At 38.5% G+C, this 27453-nt stretch overlaps 2 protein-coding genes across 3 annotated transcripts; both read right to left on the bottom strand.

Moving 5' to 3' along the window:
* Positions 1–805: 805 nt before the first annotated feature.
* On the bottom strand, positions 806–16629 carry atp6v0a2b (ATPase H+ transporting V0 subunit a2b). Of its 2 annotated transcripts, none has more exons than XM_034691937.1 (21): positions 16315–16629; positions 16030–16202; positions 14794–14872; positions 14281–14378; positions 13893–14030; positions 13649–13746; positions 12494–12620; positions 11331–11413; positions 11119–11212; positions 10191–10403; positions 9611–9761; positions 7702–7841; positions 7431–7588; positions 7141–7231; positions 5764–5882; positions 5439–5649; positions 5242–5361; positions 5004–5123; positions 4775–4892; positions 2879–3050; positions 806–2789 (listed from the first exon to the last, which is right to left on the bottom strand). In XM_034691937.1, exons 2-21 carry the CDS (start codon positions 16144–16146, stop codon positions 2687–2689), a joined length of 2550 nt encoding a protein of 849 aa, XP_034547828.1. In that variant the 5' UTR covers positions 16147–16202; positions 16315–16629; the 3' UTR covers positions 806–2686. The 2 variants fall into 2 exon arrangements, with proteins under 2 accessions (XP_034547828.1, XP_034547829.1); XM_034691938.1 differs by having other exon boundaries at positions 16030–16167.
* A 1958-nt stretch (positions 16630–18587) lies between these two features.
* On the bottom strand, positions 18588–27370 carry tctn2 (tectonic family member 2). The gene is made up of 18 exons (XM_034691981.1): positions 27209–27370; positions 26921–27034; positions 25733–25803; positions 21937–22138; positions 21750–21850; positions 21452–21651; positions 21232–21352; positions 20932–21085; positions 20744–20827; positions 20539–20661; positions 20367–20441; positions 20187–20285; positions 19978–20095; positions 19781–19884; positions 19435–19582; positions 19174–19317; positions 18980–19068; positions 18588–18833 (listed from the first exon to the last, which is right to left on the bottom strand). The coding sequence occupies exons 1-18, from the start codon at positions 27294–27296 to the stop codon at positions 18724–18726; spliced, it is 2145 nt and encodes a 714-aa protein (XP_034547872.1). The 5' UTR covers positions 27297–27370; the 3' UTR covers positions 18588–18723.
* Positions 27371–27453: the final 83 nt, after the last annotated feature.

Raw genomic sequence — 27453 nt, 5'->3', positions numbered from 1 at the left:
AAAGGTCGTGTTTTAGAGATGTCCAACATGTTACACTAAATTTACAATTTTATATAATTCCTGTTTTTCTGTCAGTTGATAGAGCTCGATTAGTTTTACAATCAGTTATTTTCTCCACAACTCACAATTGCTTTACTAAATGATTACTCAAGATGCAACAACACTCGAATCAAAAGAATTGGTGAACAGAAAATACACGAGTTTTCGTAGAAACAGTCCTGTCAATATTGATACATTTTCATATATTCAATAGATTAAATTCATACTTGAACACATTTTGAAAATGTTTAATATGCATGTTGGACCATAGACTGAATATAAATAAGTTCTATATGGTTCTATGGTGTGGACCAATGGCTTTATTGGTTTTGGCGCAAGGGCCACCACAAGCGGGCACTGTGAGTTGGACAAACTGCTATCTGGAGAGGAAAGTAAGTATTGTCATAGAATTCCTTATGAAATAAGGAAGTGGCTTCTGTTTTCAGACCAATCTCAAACAATGGCTCAAGACAAACCAGAACTGTGCTGTAGTTTGAAATGTTGCAAATTAGTTTTATTCTGTTTTAATTGTGTATCAATTCATCATTTGTAACACTTCTGTTGTAACAAGAAAAATCTTTCCAGAGGAAGGCTTATAGATTGCACTCTTTGAAAATGTTAATTCACACTAGTGTTTTATTAACGAGCTGAGTCATTATGTACCGAAAGCTGCAAAGAAAAAAACGTATAAAATCCATACATTAAGAACCGGTAGGTGAAGTCTTGTTTCAGTGTAGTTTCTCTTAGTTCAGATACCACGCAAATAACTCAACAAAGAATTCAATTTATTATTGACATGACAGTGATTTGCCCAAAATAAGTAAAGCATGGAGTGTTTTTAAATAAAAAGGGGATTGTTCATGTTAAAATGAACAGCAAGATTGGGGCTGCATTAGAAAAAACTGAAACCATTTTAACCAACTCATGTAATCATTTAGTGTTAGCGAAAGGCAAAAGTCGCTGATCAACCATTACTCAACTCAATAAATGAGCTGCTTCTAAATGCATTATTAATATTTTACAACATACTGTTCATTTTTAGAACCTCAGGCACAAAATTGAGATTTTTATACTGTGGCAGTATCTCACTGCTGCAAAAGTGCTGACATCTCGTTTTGTGATAACTCAAACTAAATCTCCTTTCCTTAGAAAAAAAAAAAGGACAGTTTCCAAACAATACTACCAAATTTACTAAATTAACAAATACTGCAAATGCCCATCATTTCTACCTTATAAGATTCAATACAGCCTGACCCTTGTGTGGAAGTTGATGTGAGATGTTTAATGAGTGGGATCTGGATCAGAAGAGCTGAGTCAACAAAATAAATGATTGAAGTTTTCCAAGAGAGGAATGTTAAGTCTTATTACAGTAAGTGGCAGACCCATAGGCAACACTGTGAATGCACACAAGTAAAATCATATGCTATTTACATTCATATTTAATTCTGCTGTAACATTTTAAAACATAATAAATTAAAAAATAATTCTCCATACAGTAAGTATATACATCTCATCTTAAAACACCTGCCCGAGTACTTCTTAAGTACTGAAAAGTTCAACATTCCTTGTTGCGCTTTGGTAGCACAAAGAATAGAATAGAGAGAGTAAAGAACGATACAGTATGCTGTCATTTGGTTGTACTTCTGTAAGGCCGTCAGTGCAACAAAAACTTGAGCTACAACTTTGTAACTGAAAGGTGGCTCGCTACCCAGAGTATGAGAAACAGATCTGCTGAAGTGAAGCCATCAAAATAACTGCATTAACCTCCACAAATATGTCAAACTTAGGGGGAAAAAAACTAGACACAGCAGAAAAGATATTGAAAGACACTGAGATTAAATATGAAAAGTTACTTAACCTAACAACTGTTGTCTGTGCAGACAAACAATGGTGCCATCCATTCATTATGCTTATTACTTTAAAACTATCTTTAACTTAAATTATCTAATTTTTTTAAATGTATTCTAACTTTGGAAGTTTATTTTTCTCAAATTTTCACCTAAGCCTCATGAGAAAACTATTGGTATAGTTGAATTACACATTACATTTGCATGTCAGACAAACTTCTCTATTTTAGCATACTGATTTTGGTACAAAATACTCTTTCTGCATAAATTTTCAATAACAAATACAGCAGTTCTTCAACAATACACTATACTATCCGTGTTTTAGTCCCAATTACTCTGATATACTTTTAAGCTCTCTCTGTATTAAAAGATACCAGGACAAAATGTGTGTGTGTGTGTGTATGTGTGTGTGTGTGTGTGTGTGTGTGTGTGTGTGTGTGTGTGTGTGTGTGCGTGTGCGTGTTTGTGTGTGTGTGTGGGGGGGTTGTTTCACAGCTTGTGATAAAGTCAATTCAATGGGCGAGCTGGCAGGATGGGAAAGCACTACATTGCTACAATCTTTGAAAAGAAGCAAAGCGAGTATATTTGTGTGCCCATATCAAGGAATCTCTGTTAAAAAACGTCTCTTTAAGTAAGGCAGTATGCTTCAGTCCAAAGTTTGTGAGGTGAGTTATCATATGAAAAGATGTTAAAAGATTAAAAGAAAAATTGAACACGTCTTTAATATGTATTAAAAATCATAGCAAGCTGCCTGCTGAATTGGCTCCATTTACCATTAACAGTATAGGCAGACAGTCCCTTCACAGTAAGCCTTCCTGTTCAAAGCAGGAGGGCAGCAGGGAGAAGGAGAAAGGGCAAAACTTGAATCCATTGCCACTGTAGAATTTATTCTGGAACTCCACCCTAGAGGAAGAAAAAAAAAAAGCTCAATTAATACACTAAGATCATTTAAAGCATTTTGGTCCAGTCAATAGCATAAATACTTTTCTTACCAGTGCAGCCGGAGGGCGTGAAGAAATGCAGACAGACCCTCCATCACCAGGAGGATGGACACAGTGAGAACTGCAAACAGGCCAAATACAGGTACCAGGAATAACACTCCAACCAGGCTGTCCATTCGGAGTCCTACTCGCATCACCATGGTCCACAGCACCTCTGAGAGCTCTGTGAGAGCAGAGACGAGCAAACAAGAGAAAGAGCACAATCTATTTAGACAAGTATTAAAAAGGAAAAACATTTTCACAACAAAGAGACCTTCTAGTCTGTGTCATTAATCTGAGTAGAGATTATCTATTAGCTGAAGTTCAAACATAAATGGAAGTACAGTTGTCAGAAAGACTGCAGCGCATAAACAGATTTACACATATTAGTAATTTAAAAAATCTATATTGTTTTTAACAATGACAATGTGCATGATTAAATTCAAAATATTGAAAAATGTCTCAAACACTTTTTTCCCCAATACGTTCAAACATGATTTTGAATAGTACCAGGTTGCAGAGATCAAGTGAAACCTGGTAAATAATTACATTTATGAGAAAATATACTGTACATGGGACATATAGAATTCAGCCCTGTGAATTCATACATGTAACATCAGCATGTTACTGTGGGAACTGGATCTATACTCTGTGTCTAGCCCACTACTGATTAAATAATGGAACACTACATTACTCTCATGCAAGGTTTTTATTGCCCTTATAGTCATGCATAGCAAGAAATTACTATATTTTTATGAATGACAAGATAGAATAACAAACAGTGGAAAATGTCTTGTTATGATAATAATAGTTGACTTTTGGAGAAAGAAAGAACTACATAGTATTTAACAGTACATGTCATACTGTTTGAGTTTTAACTAGGGATGTACATTTTAAGTGTTTTCCGTGATCGATTTTTGGAAATGTTAATGATCAATTATCGATTAAACAATAATAAATAAAATATATATATTATTATTACTACGTCAAAAACAATGGAAATTTTTACACCAAAATTCCTTTTTCTACAGCAACAAAATGTATATAACTGACGGTATTGAATATGGGTACATGTTTAACACTGATTATCAACAATCAGGCTCATAAAAATATTCTCCAGTGACATAGTCTTATAAAGTGAAGGCTCATAATACTAACAGAAACGTACTTCAGACTCACAGAGTCCAGTTTTCTGTCTACTCGTTCTTATTGAGAAAAATAAACATGTGTACCAGGAGTCAGCCGGGAGCGCAACTGGGTCATAATCAGTCCAGCTGCAGAAAAGCTCAGACGGCTCCGATGTTGCTGGTCTGCAAACATAGCGCACTAGAAATCCCCACCAGTCTGTTGGCTTTGTATCTAAAGGTGGGGAAATGTTCTGTTTAAAGTTGTCAACCTTCGTGTCCATGTCGTTGTTGGCAGCAGTTGCGTATTGATCGTCTTTAAAAAGCAGAGACCTGTCACACAGCCGCAGCCGCCAGCAGAGCGTCTCCGCTGTGTGCAACACCTTTAACAGCTGATTCACATCGAAACATGCTTTAAACTTAAAACACCTCCCTGATAGCTGAGTGTAATATGAGATTACATGATGTTTGTTCCACGTGAAAATTGATAACAAAAATGGGAGTTGAGTAATTTCTTAACAATCAATTAATCGATAATCAATTACTTGTGTGCATCCCTAGGTTTAATAAAGCCTCAGTATCATTTAACTACTCAAGTTATTTTGAATCTTATAAGCCCTATTTGCATCTGTGTGTGTGTGTGTGTGTGTGTGTGTGTGTGTGTGTGTGTGTGTGTGTGTGTGTGTGTGTGTGTGTGTGTGTGTGTGTGTGTGTGTGTGTGTGTGTGTGTGTCTGAATGATGGATCAGCTACCTCTGTGTTGTATTTGAAATCACAATACTCACGTGCATGTGCAAGACTCAGAGCCCAGAGCCTCAGGTAGGAGGCTGTGTTTGAGATGCAACCAAGGCAGTACTCTATAGTGTGGATGGCCTGATGAAGGAACTCATCTCCAAAGTCAAACTATGACAACAAGAAGGTAGAACTCAGAATCACCACCAAAAAATCACAACAGTATCCTTTATGTTGGTTTGATATTAGTGGGTTACTATACAGTTGACTTTCTGGGCTGACCTCTTCTGTGTGGCGCTCTCCACTGGCAGAGAGATCACTGTGACTGCTGCCCTCCTCCATGTCATGAGTCCTCATCAGGTAAAGCTCCTCTTCACTGTTGCGCCGCACACGCTCATATCCCTGCACCAACACGAGGACATCAATCAGATTATCATAATTACAGTCAGCAGACAAATATCTGGAGGCCTTTTTCTCATCCAAGCACCCACTGAAAGACAGACGTGGGATTCAACCTCACCCTGTACATTCCCAGCCGTTGGCTTCCGTTGTGAAGCCAGTAAAGGTAGACTGGTTTTCCCAAGAGTAAGACAGGCACAGTAAGGAGAGCTATGACCACCAGAAATATCTGCAGGCCAGTCTGGAAGAAGCACAACAACATTAGATAATGTTGATATTGACTGTTTGAGTGATGATAGCTCTGAATCAGCGTCTCACCTGTCCTGGGTAGAGGGGTTGCACAGCGTCACCCTGCATGAGGAACATGTTTATGAAGTGGATGAGGATGCTCGGTGCTCGTGTGGCATCTTTAGCAGAGAAGACGAGCCACTTGTATGTGATCATGAAGACCAGGTAGCCGAACAGACACAGGAGGAACAGAAGCTCAGGGAGAAACACCAAGTACAGGTTGTACTTCTTCCTAAAGTATCTGTTATTGTTGGAAAAAAATAACAGAGCATGCCGATGAAACACTAAAGTTTAGGGCTTCACAAGGTCAAACAAATAGACATGGAACAAAACATACAAACTACTTAGTTCTTACATGTGATTGTAAGTGCTTAGGATGACTCCGAAGCTCATGTGGAAGATACCCAGTATCACTGACATCTTCATCTTATAGGAGTTCAGAAATGTCAGCCGGTTTGTTGCCAAGTTCCAAATCTACACAAAGAAAAGACACAAACAAACACCATGAGACACAGAGATTAGATCTTTTAGAAGAGTTTTAAAGACCCCCATTTAAACATCATTTCATTATCTTATCATTCAACCATGTGAGGATGCTACAGTTGTTTCTGGAGAAGATCTAATTTTCCTAAAGCTATTTAAAACTTTAAATCCCAGAATTCAACCTAATTTCAATTCAATTCAAAACCTTTATTTGTTCTCGAAAAGACATTGAGGTTTCCCTCATTTCCAATGTTGTCGAGATCACAGGCACATTAGAATCAGCAAACAAACACACAATCATTCACAAAATAATACATTAATTAAAACTGATACAATTTGAGACAGTACTCTGAGATCAAAGTCTTATAATTCAGCAAAAGAGGGAACAGATATTAACTTTAAAGTCTGTTGGAGGGTATACCATGATTTAGGGGCATCAATGGAAAATGCTGATCGACCCAGTTCAGTGTTAACTCGAGGGACTTTCAAAATGAGCCAATCAGAAGAGCTACTTTGGTTTCAACATTCAAATCTAGACAATTTTTTTTAACATTGAACACAAATATAATAGAATTCTGAAAACACTTTAAAATATTATGATTCAAATCACACAAGCCTCTGAGGAATTTTGAGGAAAATAGTCCCTCCTGTTAGGTAAGAGCTTTTAGTATAAACCATTTGGCCACAGACATTGAGAACAATCCTAATACAGCACTGTATTAACATGTTTTACTGTAATGCATTAGACTGTTTGCTGGTATTAGCCAAGTTTTGGGAACAGAATCAGAAGGAGGCAACTATTTTAACACCTGGTTCAGAGAGCAGCGTCAACTCTTCTGTCAATGCGAGTCCGTAAAACTACTCTGTAAAACCACAACAGTGATGTTAAAGTGTAACTAAACCCCAAACCACTTTTTTTTTTTTTAGTGGTGCTGTTGATAAATGTGGGTCTTGATCCCAGCAGTTCCCAGTGTGTAGAGACTGCCATCTGCAGGTCGAAACCTGACTTCTGCAATAGAGTTTTTCTAGTGGCTGGCTGAGTTCATGGTGACGTATTTGGTACTTGCATCTGCCATCGTACCCTATATTAACCTACCTCACCACATTCCACAAACTCCAGCCCTGTCCAAATGTATACATTGACGTTCCAGTGGCATTTTTTGAAATACCTGGGTAGATGCTCTTCAGTCGAAACTCAGTGGTTTAGTTACCCTTTAAGCAATGATTAAATGTAGTCCTCATCACTTACTGGGTCTATTCCCAATGGGTACGGTCCACTGAAAACATCTGTGATGTTTGGATCAAGAGTAAGAACCCGATTTCCATGGATATCTGAATCCCTGTTAGGCACAAATTAAAGCACAAGAGTGTGTTAAATGTGTTTTAGCATGAAGTATAACAGAAATATTTGTCCTAAATATATATCTTTAACACGCAAAATAGTTTGTGCATTACATTTCTCACCAGCAGATATGAAACTTATGCACATCAGGGCCTGAAGGACTGACACAACAGCCCTCTTAGTCATTGAATACTTACTTCCACACCTTTGCATTGAACATGGCCTTCACACTCCATCGAGAGCCAAAGATGTTAAGAGACTTGGAGAAACAGTCGTTATATATGAGGCCGGTATAGACAGAGAAGAGGCCCATCATCAGGATGATGTAACGCCCCTCAAAAAATGTGTTCCAGATCTGCATACACACATCACATCACTCAGTTAGATTTCAGGCAAACACTTTGTAACACACAAGTATTTGAACTTCAGACACAATAAGACTTAAGTATTTGTATACACAAAGCTCACCTCATTCCTTGTGTTTTTTAATTTGCGGTTGTTCTCATAGAGCACCATCCAGAACGCAAACAGAGCCATGATAATTCCATGACCCAGGTCCCCAAACATCACAGCGAACAGGAATGGGAAAGTGATGATTGTGAAAGGAGCTTCAGATGAGAAACAGAACATTGCATATCAAGGCACATCTCAAAGATAAGAAGATAACAACAATAGCAAAAGGCACCAAAACCAAAAAAGGATTGTTGTTGATTCATTTGTATAATTTGCAAATAGAAAAACATGATTAAAATCTGCAATAGAAACAGGAAAGTTGATGATATTTAATTGTTTTTGCAAAACTTTTCCAGAGAAAGCAGTTTAAATAAGAAAGTCAGAGCTCTTCAGTCATAAACATCACAGGTGTTGTGAGGATAAGTCTTACAAGCTGTAAATCTGAAATAGTTGTGATATTATCATGGGAGGGATTATTACACATTTACAATATGTGGACAATTGTTGACACCATATGAGCCATCTTAGAGCCTTAGATCCTCTGTTGGGGCTCTTCTGGTTGTTCCAAAGTCGAGGCAGAAATCTGAAAGTGCTTTCTCCATCTACTTTGGAACGACCTCCTATAAGTGATACGGCTTACAGAGTCAGTGACATCTTTTAATTCACTTCTTAAAATTCACTTTTGGAGACTCTTTTATGTGATTTCATCTTTTTAATTGCAATCAAATTTAACTTAATGTCATTTAATTTGTTCATGATATTGTTTTTTTCCCTTTCACTTATTATTTTAATGCTCTCAATCTATTATTTGTTCCAATGACCTCCTCTGATTCCCTTATTGGTCTTATTTATCAATTTACTGCTTTGTTTATTCTTATCTCATTTCTCCCTTTCCTTTAATCTTGTTCTATTGTCTCATTGTGATGTCTTCTTCTTAAAACCTTTTTCTTATTCTTTAATTATTTATTAACTCTATACTGACAATGATTTATTTGGTCTATATGAAAGTGATTGGTAAGAAAAATGACCTGTCTCTTCAAACTATCTTTGGAAATACTGTTGTCAATCAGGCACAACAAATCTCAAAGGACTCTTCTCATGTTCTTTATTCAGAATATGAATTATTGCCCTCTTGAAGACGGTTCACAGCGAGCAGATATAAAAGTAATCACTTCAAGCTCTCCTTCCTCCCTACTTCCATCTCTCTACTCAACAAACAATTTGCACTAACATAATGCTCTTGTATGAGTATTAGGGTTCACTTACTCTGCACTTATGTTAATATGATATTGTTTTTTACTGCCACACTGGTATCTTATTGGTATTTATTGTATTATTGGTATTTGTTGTGTCATTGGTATGCCTCAGTGACATGGTTTCTTATCTTGACAGTGGGCATGTTATTGTATGTTGGTATGCTGAATGGATGTATCGATTGTGAGCAGCACTGCACTTATGTCCACGACAAATTTCCCGCCAGGGACAATACAGTTTATCTTATCTTATCTTATTTTGCATTATTTCTGGTAAACCTTTAGCGTTGTATTTTGTTTTTGCATTGTTAGAATGTTCTACACTTCTCACTGTGTGTTAAAGGTTTATTTTGTCATCCTCCTGAGTTTCTACCATGCTTTTACTGTCAAAGCACTTAATAATTTTATTTATATAGCACCTTTTAAAAAAATCTGTACTCCGTATCAGCACTATTATTACAATAAAAGGAGCTGTTGTGCAACACGTGCATGTTGCTGAAACATCTTTGACTTGGATACAGAATCATGATACCTGAAAAGCTCTAAACTGCTTACTGGATTTGCATTTGGCTCTATGCACATTTTATATACGGAGCCTTATTGGATGAGGCGTGGGTAAACATCAAGAAAGAGGGAAAAGGAACTTAAAGAAAATTAAAGATCACACTGACCTGGGTTGACCTCTCTGTAAGTGCCCACTCCATAGGCATCCACAATGTTCTGGAAGCCAGAGGTAAATTTGTTTGTCCTTATCAGGGTGGGGGGAGTGTCAGTAGTGGGGATACGATTGACAAAGGAAGGAACAGTGGCTCCACTCTTTCTCTGGAAATAGATGCAAAATGAAAATATAAGCATGGCAGAATCTTGATACATTTAATTAGCTCTGTGAAAAAAAAACAGGCAGCACATGCAAGTTAACAAGAAAAACACATCCTTGTGATTCAGTGGTTGTGGCATAATGTCATTTTCAGAGATCTAGACAGTAGACAAATAAACCTCTGTAGCAACAGTTAATTCAATTGATGCATCTGTGTATTTCTCTACTCCAAATACACACACTGTCCTTCTCAGCCAACAAACTGAATGAACAGTAGCCTCTCAGTTCCCTCATCGAGTCAAGCAAAACCCTTTTCCTCAAACAATAGGAGGGCACACTATTGCACACTAAATACAGTGCTTGTTGTAATGATGCCAATGAATCAACTGAACAGCAAAAAATAAGCCTGCAGTGAAGCCAAAGAGTTTCCTCACCGATCCTTCCTCCAGGGCTCTACGCAGAGTGGGAATATCGTTGACAGGACACCACACCTCGGCAATCAGACACTTGTTTGTCACGTCAAAACTACACAGGTTCAGAATATAGTAGATGGCTTTCATCTTCTTGACCTGGATGACCCAGGTGTAGACAGATTCTGAAGCCTTAATCAGGACCTGTTTCAGGTAGTCCTCAGTCCTATAAAGTACCTGGACACAGTAAGAGAGAAAAGGGCTGTCAGTGTGGTGCGATGTGGATAAGATATATGAGACTTTCAAAAGAGGAGCATCACTTTTTTTTCAATGATTACATAAGGAAAATTCACACAGATATAAATATTTATGTGGTAACAAGAGAGAAAGTGTGTTTGTGTGTGCGAATAAGAAGCAGAGAAGCGAAACAGTCTAGAAAAGAGAGGGCACGAAAAAAAGCATGCATGGAAGAGAGAAAAACAACAATTCAACGTTCAGCTGAGGCCTCATGTTGATCATGTGCTACAGGGGGGTGAGAGCAATTCTGTTTCTCAGTCACAGCAGGTTCAAGCTACCAAATCTTTCACACTGCAATGCCCCAGACTGAAACTTAACCAGCCCCCGAACCGCCAGGACAGACTCACAAGAAGAAAAGAAACTAGGTTAATCTTTCAGAAAATATGTCAGCCATTAAGTTTGTTCTGTATTCTCTGACCATGAAAGACTGCAGTGGATGTAACAAGACTCACTGTAGACAACAGACGGGAGGAAAATATGACGTTCCTTTATCAACAACACACAATTGAGATTATATCTAAATAGGGAAATGACTAACAACATTTTGGTGGAATTAACCATGTGTTGTTGCAGATAATGCAGAATATAATAACTACATCTTCCGTCACAAATTAACATTTAAGTAATTTAATAACTGAATAAAGTGTAAACATACTGTATGCAGGTCCTGAATACGAGTTTTCAGTCCTTCCACGACATCATTCCTCTCCTCATTGCTACTGGGATACGGGTACAAGTGACAGTGGTAGCTGAGGAAGAATAAATATGTAATTCACACACACAAAAACTCAATTTTAACATCTAGATCAGGTCTGTATCCTGCTTTGTATAGAACAACCACAGCATAAAGAAATGTTAAATCATTACCAGTCACAGATCTTCTTCACTTTCTGGCCTATTTGGTCTCCCCAGTAGGAGATCAGGAACACCACGCTTTTGGTGGGCTCACCCTGTAGGTAACACGTAGCAAGATTTATTGATCAATAACAAGATGAGGATGTGAAATTTAGAATAAAAAAAACCACATGTCACAAACTGCAGATTCCTTAAAAATGACCTTAAACTAATATTATTTCTTTATAAAATCGTGCTATCTGCTACAGAAGGAAATCTTGGCAGCCCTGGAGACGGAAACTGGTAAAGCATGACTGCTTAAAAAATTGACTCAATTTTCCGTCAATGAAAGTATGTCTGACATTCCCTAACTGATCAGTCACAGCCCTGCATGCCAGCCCTCTGGTCAAGCAGAGGGAATGGATAAGTGGATTAGTCCTGTCATTCAATATGAACGCATAAGATCACAACACTCATGGGAACAGTATGCTTCCGGACTTTTCTGTCTCTTTATTTTGTTGTTGTTGTTGTTGACAAACACTCAACAATTCTCTGCCCTCTGAACTGTTTCTTCACTATTCTGTGGACACATTGCACAAAAAGGAAGTGACAATGCTTCTTTTGTGATCATTTCGACCCCGCATCGTGAAATGAAGAAAGAACGGGCTCCTTTTATTGAACTAAACTATTTCTCAAGAAATGGTCAAAATGTTGAAAATACAAACAGGGATGGAATATTTCTATGCAGTTTCCAATGTCATAAAACAATCAGGCACCAAAGGTTTTGATTAATCTGCATCTACCTTTTTCACATTGAACATCAATTTTGATTTTGTAAACAGATAACTTACACGAATCCCAGAAATGTTATGTGCAAACACAGAACTGAGTGTGCTCAAACATTTCTTGTATGAAACCCAAAGTGAGTTATCAAAGTGGATTTACAGTGTAATGAATCAAATTAGAAAATTCAAATTGATTATGTTTGATATTATGTAGCGCAGAGATAAGTACCTTCCAACTGGACTAGAGATAAACTTAGGAGGTACGATAAAGACAATACATGTCATTCATGCAAATATCCTTCTGCCTGCTCTGATGATACTTTGATCTCACAGATTCTCACAGTGCAGGAAAGACTTCACAAAAGTAATGGCTGTAGCACAAACTTGGACTAAGTCAATAGAAAAACCTACTGTGCTGGGATCTTCCAGATACTCCTCGACCTCGGCATAGCTGAGTATAGTGTAACCTTTACAAACTCTCCAAAGCATACGCTCAAAGGCCTCGATCTTTGATCTCTGAATGAGCCCAGAAATAAAACTGCAAGAGAACAAGGAGAACTTACAACATGTGTCTGCAAGGGAGCAGAAATCCTTAATGTAACTATTTACTTTTAATTAAAGTAAAACTGTCATGACAAAACATTTAAAATAAATAACTACTTTCATATTTAATCAAAGATTTATCTAAAACTTTTATAATAAACAACTACTTTCATATTTAATCAAAGATTTATCTAAAACATTTAAAATAAATAACTACTTTCATATTTAATCAAAGATTTATCTAAAACATTTATAATAAACAACTACTTTCATATTTAATCAAAGTTTTATCTAAAACATTTTATATCACTCTCACAATCCCAATTTTGGATTGGAAAAAGCTTCCACATGAATAAGACAGATCATTGGTTTCATGTTGACTTCTTACTATCTCCAACAACTCCACAGTGGTGTTCAAACTTTGAAACCCATAGCTTCAAAATAATTAACAGCCATGAGAGCTTACTAGGTTAATCTTTTATGAGACAGGGACGAGAAAGGCTGTGTGTTTTACATGTGTGAATATCTTCACTCAATCCAGTGCATCTAAGCAATCCAGAGCCTGTTGCTCTAACCTGAACAGTCTAACTTTACTGGACTCACTCTGTGCTCTGAAACTGTAACAGCATAAAGTTGCTCGTGTACTGAGTACAGGAAATGCAACAATGAGGTTTGCAGTTTCCTTTGTCCTGTCACATTTAATAAATCTCTCTTCTGTCCTGAGAAGTCAGTGTTCTCACACCACTGACTTTTTGATGAGCTGTAACATTTAACAGGAAACTTTTGTAGAAGCGCAGTGTTGCTGGCATAGAGCCACAGCTGTATTTCAGTTTTTGCATGTGGGTGTGTGTTACTGTGCTGTGCATACAAAGTGTGTCAGTGAGTGAGGGTAGATCAAAGATTATTGAGGAAAATAAAAGAGCAGCTTGTTCATTTTCAAACATGTAGCAGCAACTGTGCAACCAATTAGCTCTTTCTGCAGGAGCATCAAGGTTATATGGCTAGCAGAACTTAATCCCTCACCCCAGTTTGGCTCCTAGCCTCTGCATGCTGCTGTAGTCCATTATCGTGTCCTTTTCTAGAAACGGGAACTCCTCATACTGGACTTGAAGGGGCTCTCGCTAAAAGTAAGGACAGTAAAAGGTCAGTGAATTAATCCAAAGGAAAGATTCTGTTACACAAATTGTCAAAAAGACAAAAAAGAAGAGTATTCTGTAAAGAGGCGGGGAAATGTGTGCGTATCGGCAGGTCAGAATGACACACTAACCTCTGCCGGCCTCTGGACAAAGTTGCGTGTGATGCGCAGCATGTGTGTGTACTCTGTCAGCTCCAGCAGATTCCTCTGAAGCTTCTCTTTATTCCTGGTGACTTCACCTAACTCCACCTCAAGTCTCTGTAGCTGCTCCTGTGAACCCACAGAGAGACACCCAGTGATAAAATAAATACAAGGTTATCACATTTCAAATAAAATGTACAAAACGTTGCAGGCTTGAGCAGCTTTATGATTTATGTTTCTACATTTAGAAAATACTCCACTTTATTTACTGTGATGTGGTATGAACATAACACTGGTTTAAAAACTAACCTGGTACACGGTCATTAACTTATTACAATAGAACAAATAATACACGATGAAGCATAATTAAGTGACTAACCATTATAGTCATGACATGCTTTGGTAAAGGAGCCACAGGGTTCACATCTCCCTCTGGCAGTGAAATGTCTGCTTTCTTAACTTCCCTCAGGAGGTATCCTGTTCAAAACAAAGAACAAACATTTCCAGGACATAATAAAAAACAATAATAATAGACAAGATTTTTGTACTGTGACTAGCATTTGAATATCACTTGACTCAATTGTTCGATTGTTTTGAATGTCCGACAGAGTTATTCTCCTCTCTTAACCCGATAATAAAGCTTTCAGTTAACCAAGCATGGCATTTCATTCAACCAAATCTACAACCAGCTGACATTTCTCATGACTCCAGGTTAAGTGATGTTAAATTCAGTTGAGTGAGAGGGCTCTCAGTGCCTGTGTGTGTTCCCACACACCTTTATTTTAAATTTGTCTGGCACAACAACAATGGACTTCCTGCCCAAAGCTTGACTTTATTCTGAGCTTGATGAATGTCCAGGAAGCCAGAAAGTTAAACGTCGACATATTCTTACCAAGGATCCTCTCCATTTCTTCACATTTTTTTATCTCATTGACGTACTTCCGTTGAAATGCATTGACTGAGGGATTGAGCTGAAAGAGAAGGAAGAGACAGAGTCAGTAAAGACTAGAAAGATAAACAATCCTCGCCCTAATTCATCATTGAGCCAACTTGGCAATATCTCCAGAGCTAATGGTCATAAACTTTGTAGTAAGGGACAATGAACTGTAGCATTGGTCTGCTAATATAAAGTGTAATCTATAACCAGTGGTGGACAGTAACAAAGTAAATTTACTTGAGTATTATTTTTGGGGGATACTTATTACTTTTACTCCACTACATTCAGAGGTCAATTATTGTACTTTTGAGACCACTACATTTCTATCAGTGCTATAGTTACTCACTATTTTTGCTTTGACATCAGCTCATGAATTTCCTTCTCTTTTCTGAAATCTGATCCCTAAGACTATAAAATGTGTTTGTAGAGGTGGTAATGATGGCTACAATTCTCCACCTAAGCACTCATGGTCATATCTTCAGTCCGTGTTAGAGGTTTTTGAGAAAAGAATGATACGTATTGTTTGAAATGTTCTCCCTGTTTCCCACTCTGCCCAAACATACAAACATTCACTGTCCAACCTGAGAAAGCGTGATGAGCTACGTAACATTTGTTTCATTCCAGAGGAACATTTCAAACTAAGCTGTCTGTGCTTTCAGTAACTTAGTTTCTGTTTTTATTCCATGGTATAGTTTAGAGATTTCAAGTTATGTTTTCTAGATAAACATAATGTAACAGAATGTATCTTCTATGTATTTTTGACTGTCATCATGCTTTGTAATAATTCAATGTTTTGAGATATTTTAAAAAGTACTTCGACTACTGAAGAATTTTTATAATCTACTACTCCAATACTTTAACTCAAGTAATAATTTGACGGAGCAACTTTCACTTGTATTGGAGTAATATTGACATGGAGTATCTATACTTTGACTTAAGTGATGAAGCTGTGTACTTTGTCCACCACTGAGCATTTGCCTGCTAAAATAATGTATAATCTATAACCTACAATTCAGACTGTCATGATAAGTAAGTAAAGTCAGTTACACGAGTCTCAGAAGTACTGGTAGATGTATGTAGGTAGATAAGCAGTTAACGAGTGTTTTGCATGTATGCAAACTCAGCAGTAACTTTCATTGTGAGACTTTACTTTGTTTCAAGAGGTCAACATCGTTGTATTTCGGGACTTACGTCTCTGAACTCCGCAAGTCCCAGTTCCCCGAGTTCGCTGATGCAGTCGTATGCGGATCCAGACTGTAGGAACAGCTGGGCCAAACACATCTCCTCACCTCGGAGCATCGAGCTCATCCTGACACTTCACAAACCTACCTGCCCACACGACGAGCTAATGTTAGCAAGCTAACCTGTGCGGTCACAGCAAAGTGAATAAAAGCACGTCAACGACGGTCAGAGAAGTCCTTCTTATTGTCTTCCATGTTTCTTTCTGCTGAGATGATAAAATGATGTTTGGCTTACATAACGGACACTTAAGGTATCTATCGCATCAACAGAGGCTGTTCCTGTTAGCTAACAGGCTAACCGGGGAGCACCGTGTTGTCAGATCCTGGATGAAGAACTTGTCTCGTCAAAGTAGAAGATGAAGCTGCGAGTCAAAGCAGCTGGGGGAGCTCATCCAGAGACGCAGTCACGATTCTTCTTACACTTTAGAAGTTTTAGCAGACATCCGATTGAGACATCCACAGTGCTACACGTCACTTCACACTGTTGAATACGATGAACTTCCACGATAGAGAAAGTACCTTCGACCAATGAGCACCGCCTTCAGGAGTCTGCGCAGTCACGCTCACACAGGCAAGCGTTCTTTTAACCCTCAGCTCTGTCTGAAGGCAAATGGAAAGTAGGGCTGCCTCAGGGCTGCCTGGGCGATACCTATGGGCGATACCAGACTTTTATGATTCGATACGATACCGAATACCTTTTCTATGCAATTTATTTGCTACCCGATACCGATGCAAATGCTTTCTGTGATTTAAAAAAATAATAAAATGCAACGTTTGAAAGACAACTCCAATGACAAATACTGTTCATTTAACAACTTTAATATGCAAATCCTTTGGTGGCCTTTTTTTAAACAATGAAATAAATTTAGAAAAACACATAAATAATTAACACCCTTTACTTAAATTATCTGAGTGGAAAGCTTAAAACAGCCTCTTCGGTACAAAACTTTGGAGTAAGGTATCCTAAAAGAATCAGAAGTGACACATGCGCTTTTATTTCGCATTTATTAATTAGTTTTGATATTTTATTAGAGTAATCGATACTCTAATGAGAAGTGTGTGAGAATCGATATATCATTACCACAGCATCAATACATCCACCACTAATGGAAAGAGGCACACATGCACAATCTTCATTTTTTCAAGGGATCAGAGGCGCTTTCTGAGCTTGCTCTGCCCAGTAGACTATTTATTAAGACTTTTTTTGTATGTCATATAACTTTACTATCTACTGAAGTGTATTGCTTTCACATGAGAAAAAAAATTCTGCTCTGTTTTTCTGTCTTAACAAGTTAATCATCTCTGAATTTCTGAATTAAAGAGTTAATTATCTCGGAAGTGTTCTGTTTTTCTGAATAAAAAAAAGAAAATTAGCTCTGTTTTTCTAAATTAACGAGTTAATTATCTTGGAATTATGAGAAAAGTTTTTGTAAATGGGGCACTGGTGGCCCAGCAGTCCAAGCGCCCCACGTATGGAGGCTATAGTCCTCGTCGCAGAGGTCACCAGTTCGACTCCTGGCCGGTCGACCATTTGCTCCCCACATTTGTCTCTCTACAGCTGTCCTGTCAATAAAGGCGAAAAAGCCAAAAATATAAAGTTAAAAAATAAAAAGTTTTTGTAAATAAAAAAAAATCTGCTGCCACACAAGGAAGTAAACATGTTGTTCAGTTTAATCCAGTATTATTTTGCTTTGGGTTTAAGACATTGGGAGATACTAGTGTTTCTCAGTAACATAGATGGTATTGTGATTAGCTTGTCAACTTTGCGCAGGCACCTGAGGACTCTGCAGCTGTTTAGACGTAAGGCCCGTTCTAAGAAAAACAGAGCAGATTTTTTTTTCCAGAAAAACAGAACGCTTTTCTTATAATTCCGAGATAATTAACTTGTTAATTCAGAAAAACAGAGCAGATTTTTCTCATGTGAACGCAATACGCTTCAGTACCAATCTTTTTTCAAAGGGGTTGTGAAACACTGCATGACCTTGCAATTTAGAAATGTCTTTTCATCCTCTCCAAGGTAATATTCATTTTCATGAAGCAGTATGCATTCTGCAAATATTGTTACTTTTCCATAGTGAACCATTTAACCAGAGAGGAGTGCAGAGGGCAGAAACACAAAGAGCCAACTCATGAAAACAGGTTTTTCCTGTCAGTAGGGGGACTAAGAAAAATATGCAAATGTAGGGAAAGAGGAGGTGAGACAACATTTTTATATTGGCTATCCCCCCCCTTTTTTTAGGAATAAAAGCAGGAACCAATTGCTCTGCTTCGTGTCATACTAATCACAGATCAGAGTAAAGGTGTATAGATTAATCCATAGGAGCAGATATGTTACAAATAAAACAGTATTGTGCTTGTGGATGATGACCCCTAAAATTGAATCTGAAATATTGAATTGTTTTCATTGAAAACAAACACCTTTGTGGGACTACAACTGAACATAAGACCTTCCCACTTTTCAAACCAGTCAATAAAAATGTAAGTATGTAGATCGACAGAGCCTTGAAATTTTATATAAAAAGTATCTTTATTATAAAATGCTACACAAACAAAACTATTTACATTTTTTAAAATATATTATAAGCATGTAAAACTGTATAAAAACAAAGCATTTGTAACAAATCACTGAGTTTTAGTGTGTGGGTCAGTTCCATGCCTGTCGGATTTGTCTCCACGGAGTTCCAAGGATCGAGGCAGTGATGAAGAAGAAAACCAAGATGAGGCCCTTTGCCAGTGACTGTGAATATGGCTCACCTGGGGAGGACAAAGAAAAAAACAAGTGAGCAGTGGAAATGTTAATATCATTGTATCTGTATAAGTACTTTGTTTCTCTGTTAAACTCATTCTTCCAATTTTCCCATGATTGAAAAAAACTTTCCAAGGACTAGCTAAATTATTACCTGTATAATACTTGGTGATAGGGAAGGCGAGTTCAGGCCAACATACATCGTTCCTATTACAGTCATACTCAGTGAAGTTGATCTGAAACCTGTCAGGGGTTGTCAAGACAAAAATACATTATAATGAAGGTTAAAATCAGTCTGGCAGCTCATACATAAAGTCATGAGGAAAAACTTGCTGTTAAAGGAAGTACCTGGTTTTTGGCGGTCCTGTGTTGATAGGGATGTTAATAAAAGTGACTGAGGAGGTGATAGGGAACAGCTGAGTCTCCATCATATCAACACATGGAGAGGCATCCCCTCCTCCACAATCCAGCGCCCAGGAAGACAGGCTGAAGCTAAAAACAAAAAAGAAAACTAATGGAGATTGGAGAATATGGACCCCGTGTAAACTGAACAGTACCTCCTTTTTGGAGAACACAAATCAAACTGTGCATTGCAATAAGGATACTAACTTGACTTGCAACGAAAGGATATCTCTTTGAGGTATTCCATCTTTCGTGCCAGTGATAAGACTCCAAACATGTATATGCTGATGAGAGGGGATCCCATAGCATGAACCCGGGCTGTCTTCCATAAGTGTGCTTGAGTTTTGTGTAATATCTGGAAATGAAAAGTTGTGACCTTTAGGTAAAAAAAACAGAAAAAACTGGGCAGAAGATTTTATCATCTATATTATAGGATGAAATAAAAAAATAGTAAATAGTGCATACTATTCACATTTGCATGATCTTATTTCATCAAAATGCATATGCAAGATGAATACTTTGCAATAGTTTTATCTTTGCATCATTTACTCACAGCTTATGTTCACCCAGTCTGTCAACATCAGAGGGTCAGGATTACCTCTCTTGGCTACATACATTGCTGTGACCAAAGCTGACTGAAGAGAAGTAACAGTCTCTCTAAAAGAGAAAAAAAAGTATTATATTTCACTTTAGCACATAAAACTGAAAGACAAAGATAAGATAAAAAAAAACGTATTCTCATCTTCTAACCTCAGGAGACTGCACTGAGTCAGATTCTGTCTGCTGACATGTAGCAGACATCCTGATGTTGAATTCTCTCCAAACAGAATTGGTTTTGTTTCCACAGTAGAACAGAGTCCATCACTTACTGTTAGACAGAGCAAAAATAGTGTGATGACTTGCATTCAACTTGACCAAGCACGACGTCAGTAATCAGCAGCATGATTGAGCTGGTTTACCTGGCTTCCACAGATTGATCAATGTTCTTTGTATTGAGCCTGTGTTATTATCCAACAGGTCCAGATCTCCAGCAATGACAGGTCTTCCAACCTGGTAACCTGTCATTTCACATTTTTGTTAGCTTTACATACTGGTTCCACACACATTCTCAGGAAATAATCATGTAATCTTGCTCTCACCTGGGTTCCCTGAGTTACGTTCGCCTGGGAATTCTCCATTCAGAAACTCAGCAGAATACCTCGTAGTTAACGCCACTTTTTAGGAGACAGAGCAGAGAAAAAATTAATCCAAACTACATCAGAAACTCATATACACTACAACTGTGATGAATCAAGTATTATTGAGACTTACCACTTTTACTTAGAGTGATGGTCCCAACAGTGCGTGTCATTGTAATACTTGTGATGCCATTTTCTTTCCAGTAGAATTTGTAGTAAAGGGCTAAGGTCACATTCTCACATACCAGACCGTTATCTTTAAAGAATATTAAACACATTTCAACATCAAGTCTTCACGTCATTTTAGGTTGTTTTAACACTTATTGTAACATACATACCCAAAGAGGCAACAGCATCTGTGCTTGAAATAAACGGACTCAAGTCAACAGCCACTTCATCAATAACATCAACCATGACATCACCTGGAAAACATCCCAAACAATAAAACAAAGATCAAACACATGGATTCAAATATCTCCTGAGTTTATCAAAGCATGGCAAAAGAGAATTAGCAGACAAAACAAACCTCCTTGGCCATTCTTCACTTGAATCATCAAATCCTCTGCTTGTGTTTGTAGAGGAGGTGCAGTTGGACAGGAGCGGAGCAGAGTTACACAGTTGACTTCAAAATTGTTCAAAAATGCTACAGGGGCATTGTTCACACATCGCCCAAGCACCATCTGTTGAAAACAAACAAACAAACAAACAAACAAACAAACAAACAAACAAACAAACAAACAAACAAACAAACAAACAAACAAAGCATTACTTGTTACAGCTTTAACAGCATAAACAATGTAAACTACACAGAATACACACAACTAACCTGGGGAATAGTGAAGAACTGGTCATTTAACGTGAAAATTGGACTTCCTTGAATATAAGAAATAACTGGCACTGGAGCTGACAAGGCAGGCATTTGGAAAGATGGACCAGGCTTAAATGGACTAAAGAAGTTAAAAAGCAAAAGATAAATGATGAAAATGTGAGACTCAAAGTATCAAAAACTCACATAATTAAAAAACATGTGTACAAGAGTATCTTACATTGTGTCTCCCTGGTAAAATAGCCCAAGGTAAGGGTTGTTTTCAGGAGGAGAATTAACACATAAAAATGGAAACCAATCTGGGGAGTTTTCAGAGGACTGCACCGAGCACTGATAATCTGGATTAGTAGAGAGCTGCCCACCAAAGGGCCCTGGGAGGCAGTGTGACACAAACAGCTTCAAATCTTCAGAGGAGCAGTCCTGTCAGAGTGAAAGACAAAACAAATTTTTGTTAATAACATTTTTTAAGTCACTGTTCTCTTGTCAAAAAAATTGAATAATGTGGGAGCTGTAAATACCATGTCACAGCAACAGCGTACATCACACGCTCTGAAGGTGAGGTCACAGGGACAAGAGCCTAGTGGTTGGTACACTTGGTTTGGAATGACTGTTGAGTTTTCTGAAATGAAATACAGTTTGCTTAAACGAAAAATGGGACACCTCCTGGGCATAAAGATCAATTATGGTGGGATAAGTTTGGATTACCAGACACAGCATTTGTAGGGACCAACAGGGCATGTATCTTGGCCTGGATCAGCATTGAGGCCTGAGGTGTGCTGCCCACACACGCAGATACCTGAAGGGTCTCCAGGACACAGAGTGGCTTTGGACAGCAGTCTGTTTCTGTCTCATTCTCACCACACAGAAGCAGACTTCTATCCAGTCTCAGCTGAAACTGAATGTAAGTCTAGGACACCAGATGAATCAAACAAGAGGATTAAACACAAAGTGGATGTTGACACTCAGTTAATTGCATGATAGGACTTTTTATATACAGGGTTCCCACTCTTTTCCAGAGATCATTTTCCAGGACATTTCCAGGACATTTTCATTGATGATCAAGCTGGTATAAATTTAGTTCCTAATTTAGTTCCTAAATAGCCTAATATGTTCCTCTCAGTGGAAGTCTACAATGAAAGACATGTAGTCTATGGCTATCAATTAAATCATCTCTTACATACTTAAAAGTTATGGCAAATTGATGATAGAATAATGCAACCACAGATGTACAGCACTTCACTTTATTAGTGCAACCAAGTAACAATGATGGGCAACATCTCAGCTTTCTCTTTTCTCAAAAAATATAAAATGAGCTTAGAAAAAAACAAAAGAGCCAGCAAAGGAATCTGGAAGCTGCCTTACTGAAATAATTAAATAATAATAATGATCAGAGGATCAGTGCTTTAATGACCTAAATAGATCTGAATGACAAAAATGGCCACAAATGTTTCTCAACTCAACTCAAACTCAAAATATACCTGCTTCATCATGATATTCATCCTGCTAAGTGGTCGATATGAAACAAAGCAAATGTTACGTTTTTTTATTTGAGTTACCGTAAACTCTGAAAAAATCGCACCGGTGTAAAAACGCACTCTGTATTTGAAGATCTCTCAGAGATTTAAAAAGGTAAACTGTCTTCCTGCATGGCGATGTCTATTATGATCAGCGATGTCTACAACGTGGAGTTTCTGTGCAGCTGTGTCGCTCTTTTTGTTCCGTTTGTTTTCACTATCGGGAGTTTGCACTCCTGCTAGCTAGAGCAGGGGATCTCAAACTTTTTGGAGCCAGGGACCCCTTACAGGTGAGAAAATTGACCATGGCCCCCTCATAATTGTAACACAGATTAAGCACATTAGTGATGTGTCATGATCAAAAGCTGCGGCTCTGAGAGCCGATGCTTTATAGTGCTCAGCCCCAGCTCTGCTCACAGCAGAACTTTGTTCTGATTGGTCAGCATGGCGGCCATGCGGCCAATCATATGTGAGGATATAGGATACAGGTGATGGAGGGGAGGCTGTGTATCCTGGCTACATGTGTTCCTTCAGAGAGAGTCTTCTTGAAGACTGGGCAAATACTCACTGAGAGAAGAAATCGGATCAGCCCATCCAAGCTGAGGCATCTGATTTTTCTCAATGCCAACTGAGGACATAAATAATGTTTACTTGAGTTTGTTTCTGGTTCTGTTTGCTCAAGTTTGGTTCTGGTTATGTTTGCTTGAGTTGGTTCTGTTTCTGTTAACCTGAGTTGGTTCTGGTTCTGTTTGCTTGAGTTTGGTTCTGGTTTTGGTTCTGTTTGCTTGAGTTCGGTTCTGCTTCGGTTCTGGTACGGTTCTGGTATGGTTCTGGTTCAGTTCTGTTCAGGTTCGATTCTGGTTCAGTTCTGGTTCGGTTCTGGTTCGGTTCTGGTTCGGTTCTGGTATGGTTCCGGTTCGGTTCTGGTTCGTTTCTGGTATGGTTCGGTTCGGTTCCGGTTCTGGTTCAGTTCTGGTACTGTCCTGGTTCGGTTCTGGTTCGGTCCTGGTTCGGTTCTGGTTAGGTTCTGGTTCAAGTCTGGTTCGGTTCTGTTACGGTTGTGGTACGGTTGTGGTACGGTTCTGGTTCGGTTCGGTTCGGTTCTGGTTCGGTTCCGATTCGGTTCCGGTTCTAGTTCGGTTCTAGTCCGGTTCTGTTCTGGTTCGGTTCTGATCTTATGGTAGGGTTCTGGTTCGGTTCTGGTTCGGGTCTGGTTCGGGTCTGGTTCGGTTCTGGTTTGTTCTGGATTGTTCTGGTTGAGTTTGATTCTGGTTCTGTTTGCATGAGTTTGGTTCTGGTTCTGTATGCTTAAGTTTAGTTCTGGCTCTAAACCCAACCCTAATCCTAACCCTAATCCTAACCCTAACCCTAATCCTAACCCTAATGCTAACCATCATCATAACCCTAACCCTAACCCTAATCCTAACCCTAATCATAATCATAACCCTAACCCTAATCATAACCCTAACCCCAATCACTAACCCTAATCACAACCCTAACCCTAACCCTAATTACAACTCTAACCCTAACCCTAATCCTAACCCTAACCCTAATCACAACCCTAATCCTAACCCTAATCACAATCCTAACCCTAACCCTAATCACAACCCTAACCCTAACCCTAATCACAACCCTAACCCTAACCCTAATTACAACCCTAACCCTAACCCTAACCCTAATCACAACCCTAACCCTAATCATAACCCTAACCCCAATCACTAACCCTAATCATAACCCTAACCCCAATCACTAACCCTAATCACAACCCTAACCCTAACCCTAATCACAACCCATACCCTAACCCTAACCCTAATCACAACCCTAACCCTAATCACAACCCTAACCCTAATCAAAACCATAACCCTAATCATAACCCTAGGTTTAGGGTGAGAATGATTTTGTAACAGAATAAATGCACACAATTGGGCAATTATAAGGCTTCTCATAAAAACACCTTACGTACAAGGGTTTTCAACACACAAACCATTAGTTTTTGCAAAGTTAAGGTAAAATATACGGCTACAAAAGATCCTAAACTAAGAGCCGTTCGGGAGTCGAAAGAGCCGGCTCTTCTTTGGGGGCCGAGTCAAAAGAGCCAGCTCTCTGAAAAGAGCCCGACTTCCCATCACTAAAGCACATGCTTACTACAATTTGCACTCTTAGTTGCCCTTGGAACTATTTGTATTGTAAAACATATCAATGTAAATACTTCAGACCTGTACCATAGTGAAAAACAGATAACACTTCAATTTGAATCAAGTAAATACCACTTGAATACTTTAAAACAGAGGGTCATTTCATTCCTTGCGGACTCAACATGACAACATTTATACTTTTCAAGTAATTGATCTTAAACACTTTCAGAAAATTAACAGTAACAAGACTCACATATCCCTTCGAGCCACCAAATGGTATCATAACAATGGTGTATGTTGTTTTGTAATGACACAGCACAATTTTATGATTTACTAGAAATGTATTCAAATTATTTCACGGACCCCAGGCTATGGTTCGCAGACCCCCAGGGGTCCCAGGACCCCACTTTGAGAACAACTGAGCTAGAGTACGGTATTTGAGCCAAATGTACCATAAAACATAAACAATATACCCCCGTTTTCTGTGAATGCATGATTATGAAGTGAAGGAGAAAAGATGTGAAAAAAGTTGCGCAGTGTCGCTGTTTTTTCCAGCACTGCGTGCACTCAACTTTCAATGAACGGGGATGTGTTTTGTTAATAGGGTCAGGTCAAACGCAGCCATGTTGGAATAATTTTCCAGGACTATATGTGATTTTCCGTTTTCCAGGTGTTTTCCAGTACTGGAAAACTGGTCAACTGTTTTCCAGGTTTTCCAGGTTTTCCAGGACGCGTGGGAACCCTGTATATATCATCCATCACGTTTTGCCTTCAACGTATTTTAAACATGAACTTTTTATCAATGAGTACATGTGAGGAAAATGACTGTCCACTATCTGTTAGGTTTCTTACCTTTCCCACCTGCTCCATTGTGAGCGTCCACTGTGTTGCCTCAGCTTCACATGATGAAGGACCAATGCTTCCTGCCAGAGAAACAAAGATAATGAACCAGCCAGTTAATTTGCCTTAAACAGGGGTATCAAACATACGGCCCGCGGGCCAAAACTGTCCCGTGAGAGTTTCCAATCCAGCCCGCGAGATGACTTCTCAAAGTGAAAAAATTACAGAGAAGAGATTAACTGCAATTTGTCAATAAAAGTAACAGCCATTTCAAATGTGTCCTCGGGGGGTACATACAATCATAGTGCTGACCGATTGCACTGGAACGGCGCTTCGGGACTTTTTATCTCAAAAGTGAGGAAAAAGAATATTTGCAGTTTGCATGAATGGGAATTCATAGACTTTATGGAGCACTTCATGATCCAATCAACACTAAAGTTTTCCTATATGTAAACTCGTCTCGGTAGGAGCGGTGGTTCCACTATTTTCAAAGGGAGCCACATATCGTGTGCATGCTTACCATACATGTGAGTACGTCATAGGTGCGCTCCGTCACTACTAACACTAGCACTACAACCCTGCATACAACACTGTCCAGCAAGCAAACTGTTCATGCTGGAGCTGAGGGGTCCAAAATAGTCAACTTTACCTGCTTCTTCATTATTATAATCTCTGTTCTTTTGCTGTTAACATTACACACTGTGTCAGGTGACTGGGTAGCCTGTGTGTTTGGTGTGTTTGCAGCAGGTTTCAGGGCTTAAAGAATATCATAATCGACTTTAAGACTCATCATGGAGAAAAATACAACAGCTGTTTTTGTAGAAAGATAGTTCATTAAGTGTGAACATATTTAGAATGTACTTGGACTTTTTGGCACTAAAACAAAGGGAAAAATTTGGAGTTGTTGTTATTTATAGGTTATTATGTTATGATTTTACTGGTCCGGCCCACTTCAGATCAACTCAGGCTGTATGTGGCCCCTGATCTGAAATGAGTTTGACACCCCTAAGAAGACACAAACACAGCTTTACCACATCTCTGCTTTCCCTGTCTGATATTGTGAGCCTGGTGTATTTTGGTTAAAATATTGTCTTGTTCACTTACTTTAACTAAGCTACATTGCAGTTTTACAGAAACGGGTCTAATAAAAGGATATGGCTCGTAGTTACAGACATCATCAGGGAGTCTCACTATCTTTACCTGTTGTGTTGGAGGGAGAGACAGTCGTCACATACACAGAGACATCCTCCGTGTTTCCCAACAGGAGTGCAGTGACACTTGTTCCGGTTGTAGTGAGATATGACGGCTGGAAAACTGTTCAACAACAAGGCATACTTTCTATTTACAGGCCTGCTCTGTTAGTTCTATTATAAGTTATATAATCAGCAATTAATTTGTTGCAGGTTAGCGTTAGCTAGGTGAACTAAAGTTAGCCATTTTAACTCAACAATGAGAGAATAGTGCGTTTAAGTTCTGCTAAGGTCTTACCCACGGTGTTTTGAGTGTGAGCCAAGGACGTGAACAGTAACACTGAACGTAAAAAGATCATATTAACCACAGAAGCCATTTGGTTCATCTCAGATTATGAAGCCGACATGTTTGTAAACCATTGTGATGTCTTAGCAACGAGATCTTGTTCTGGGAAATATAAGAAACCAAGTTACACTGACATTACGCACAGCGCCCTCTTCAGGTCCGGAGGGGTAGTGTTACATAATGTTTAGAACTGTTGG

Source organism: Notolabrus celidotus, chromosome 9 (genome assembly GCF_009762535.1).
Source record: "Notolabrus celidotus isolate fNotCel1 chromosome 9, fNotCel1.pri, whole genome shotgun sequence".
Taxonomy (NCBI): domain Eukaryota; kingdom Metazoa; phylum Chordata; class Actinopteri; order Labriformes; family Labridae; genus Notolabrus; species Notolabrus celidotus.
This window is presented reverse-complemented; position numbering and strand designations above follow the sequence as displayed.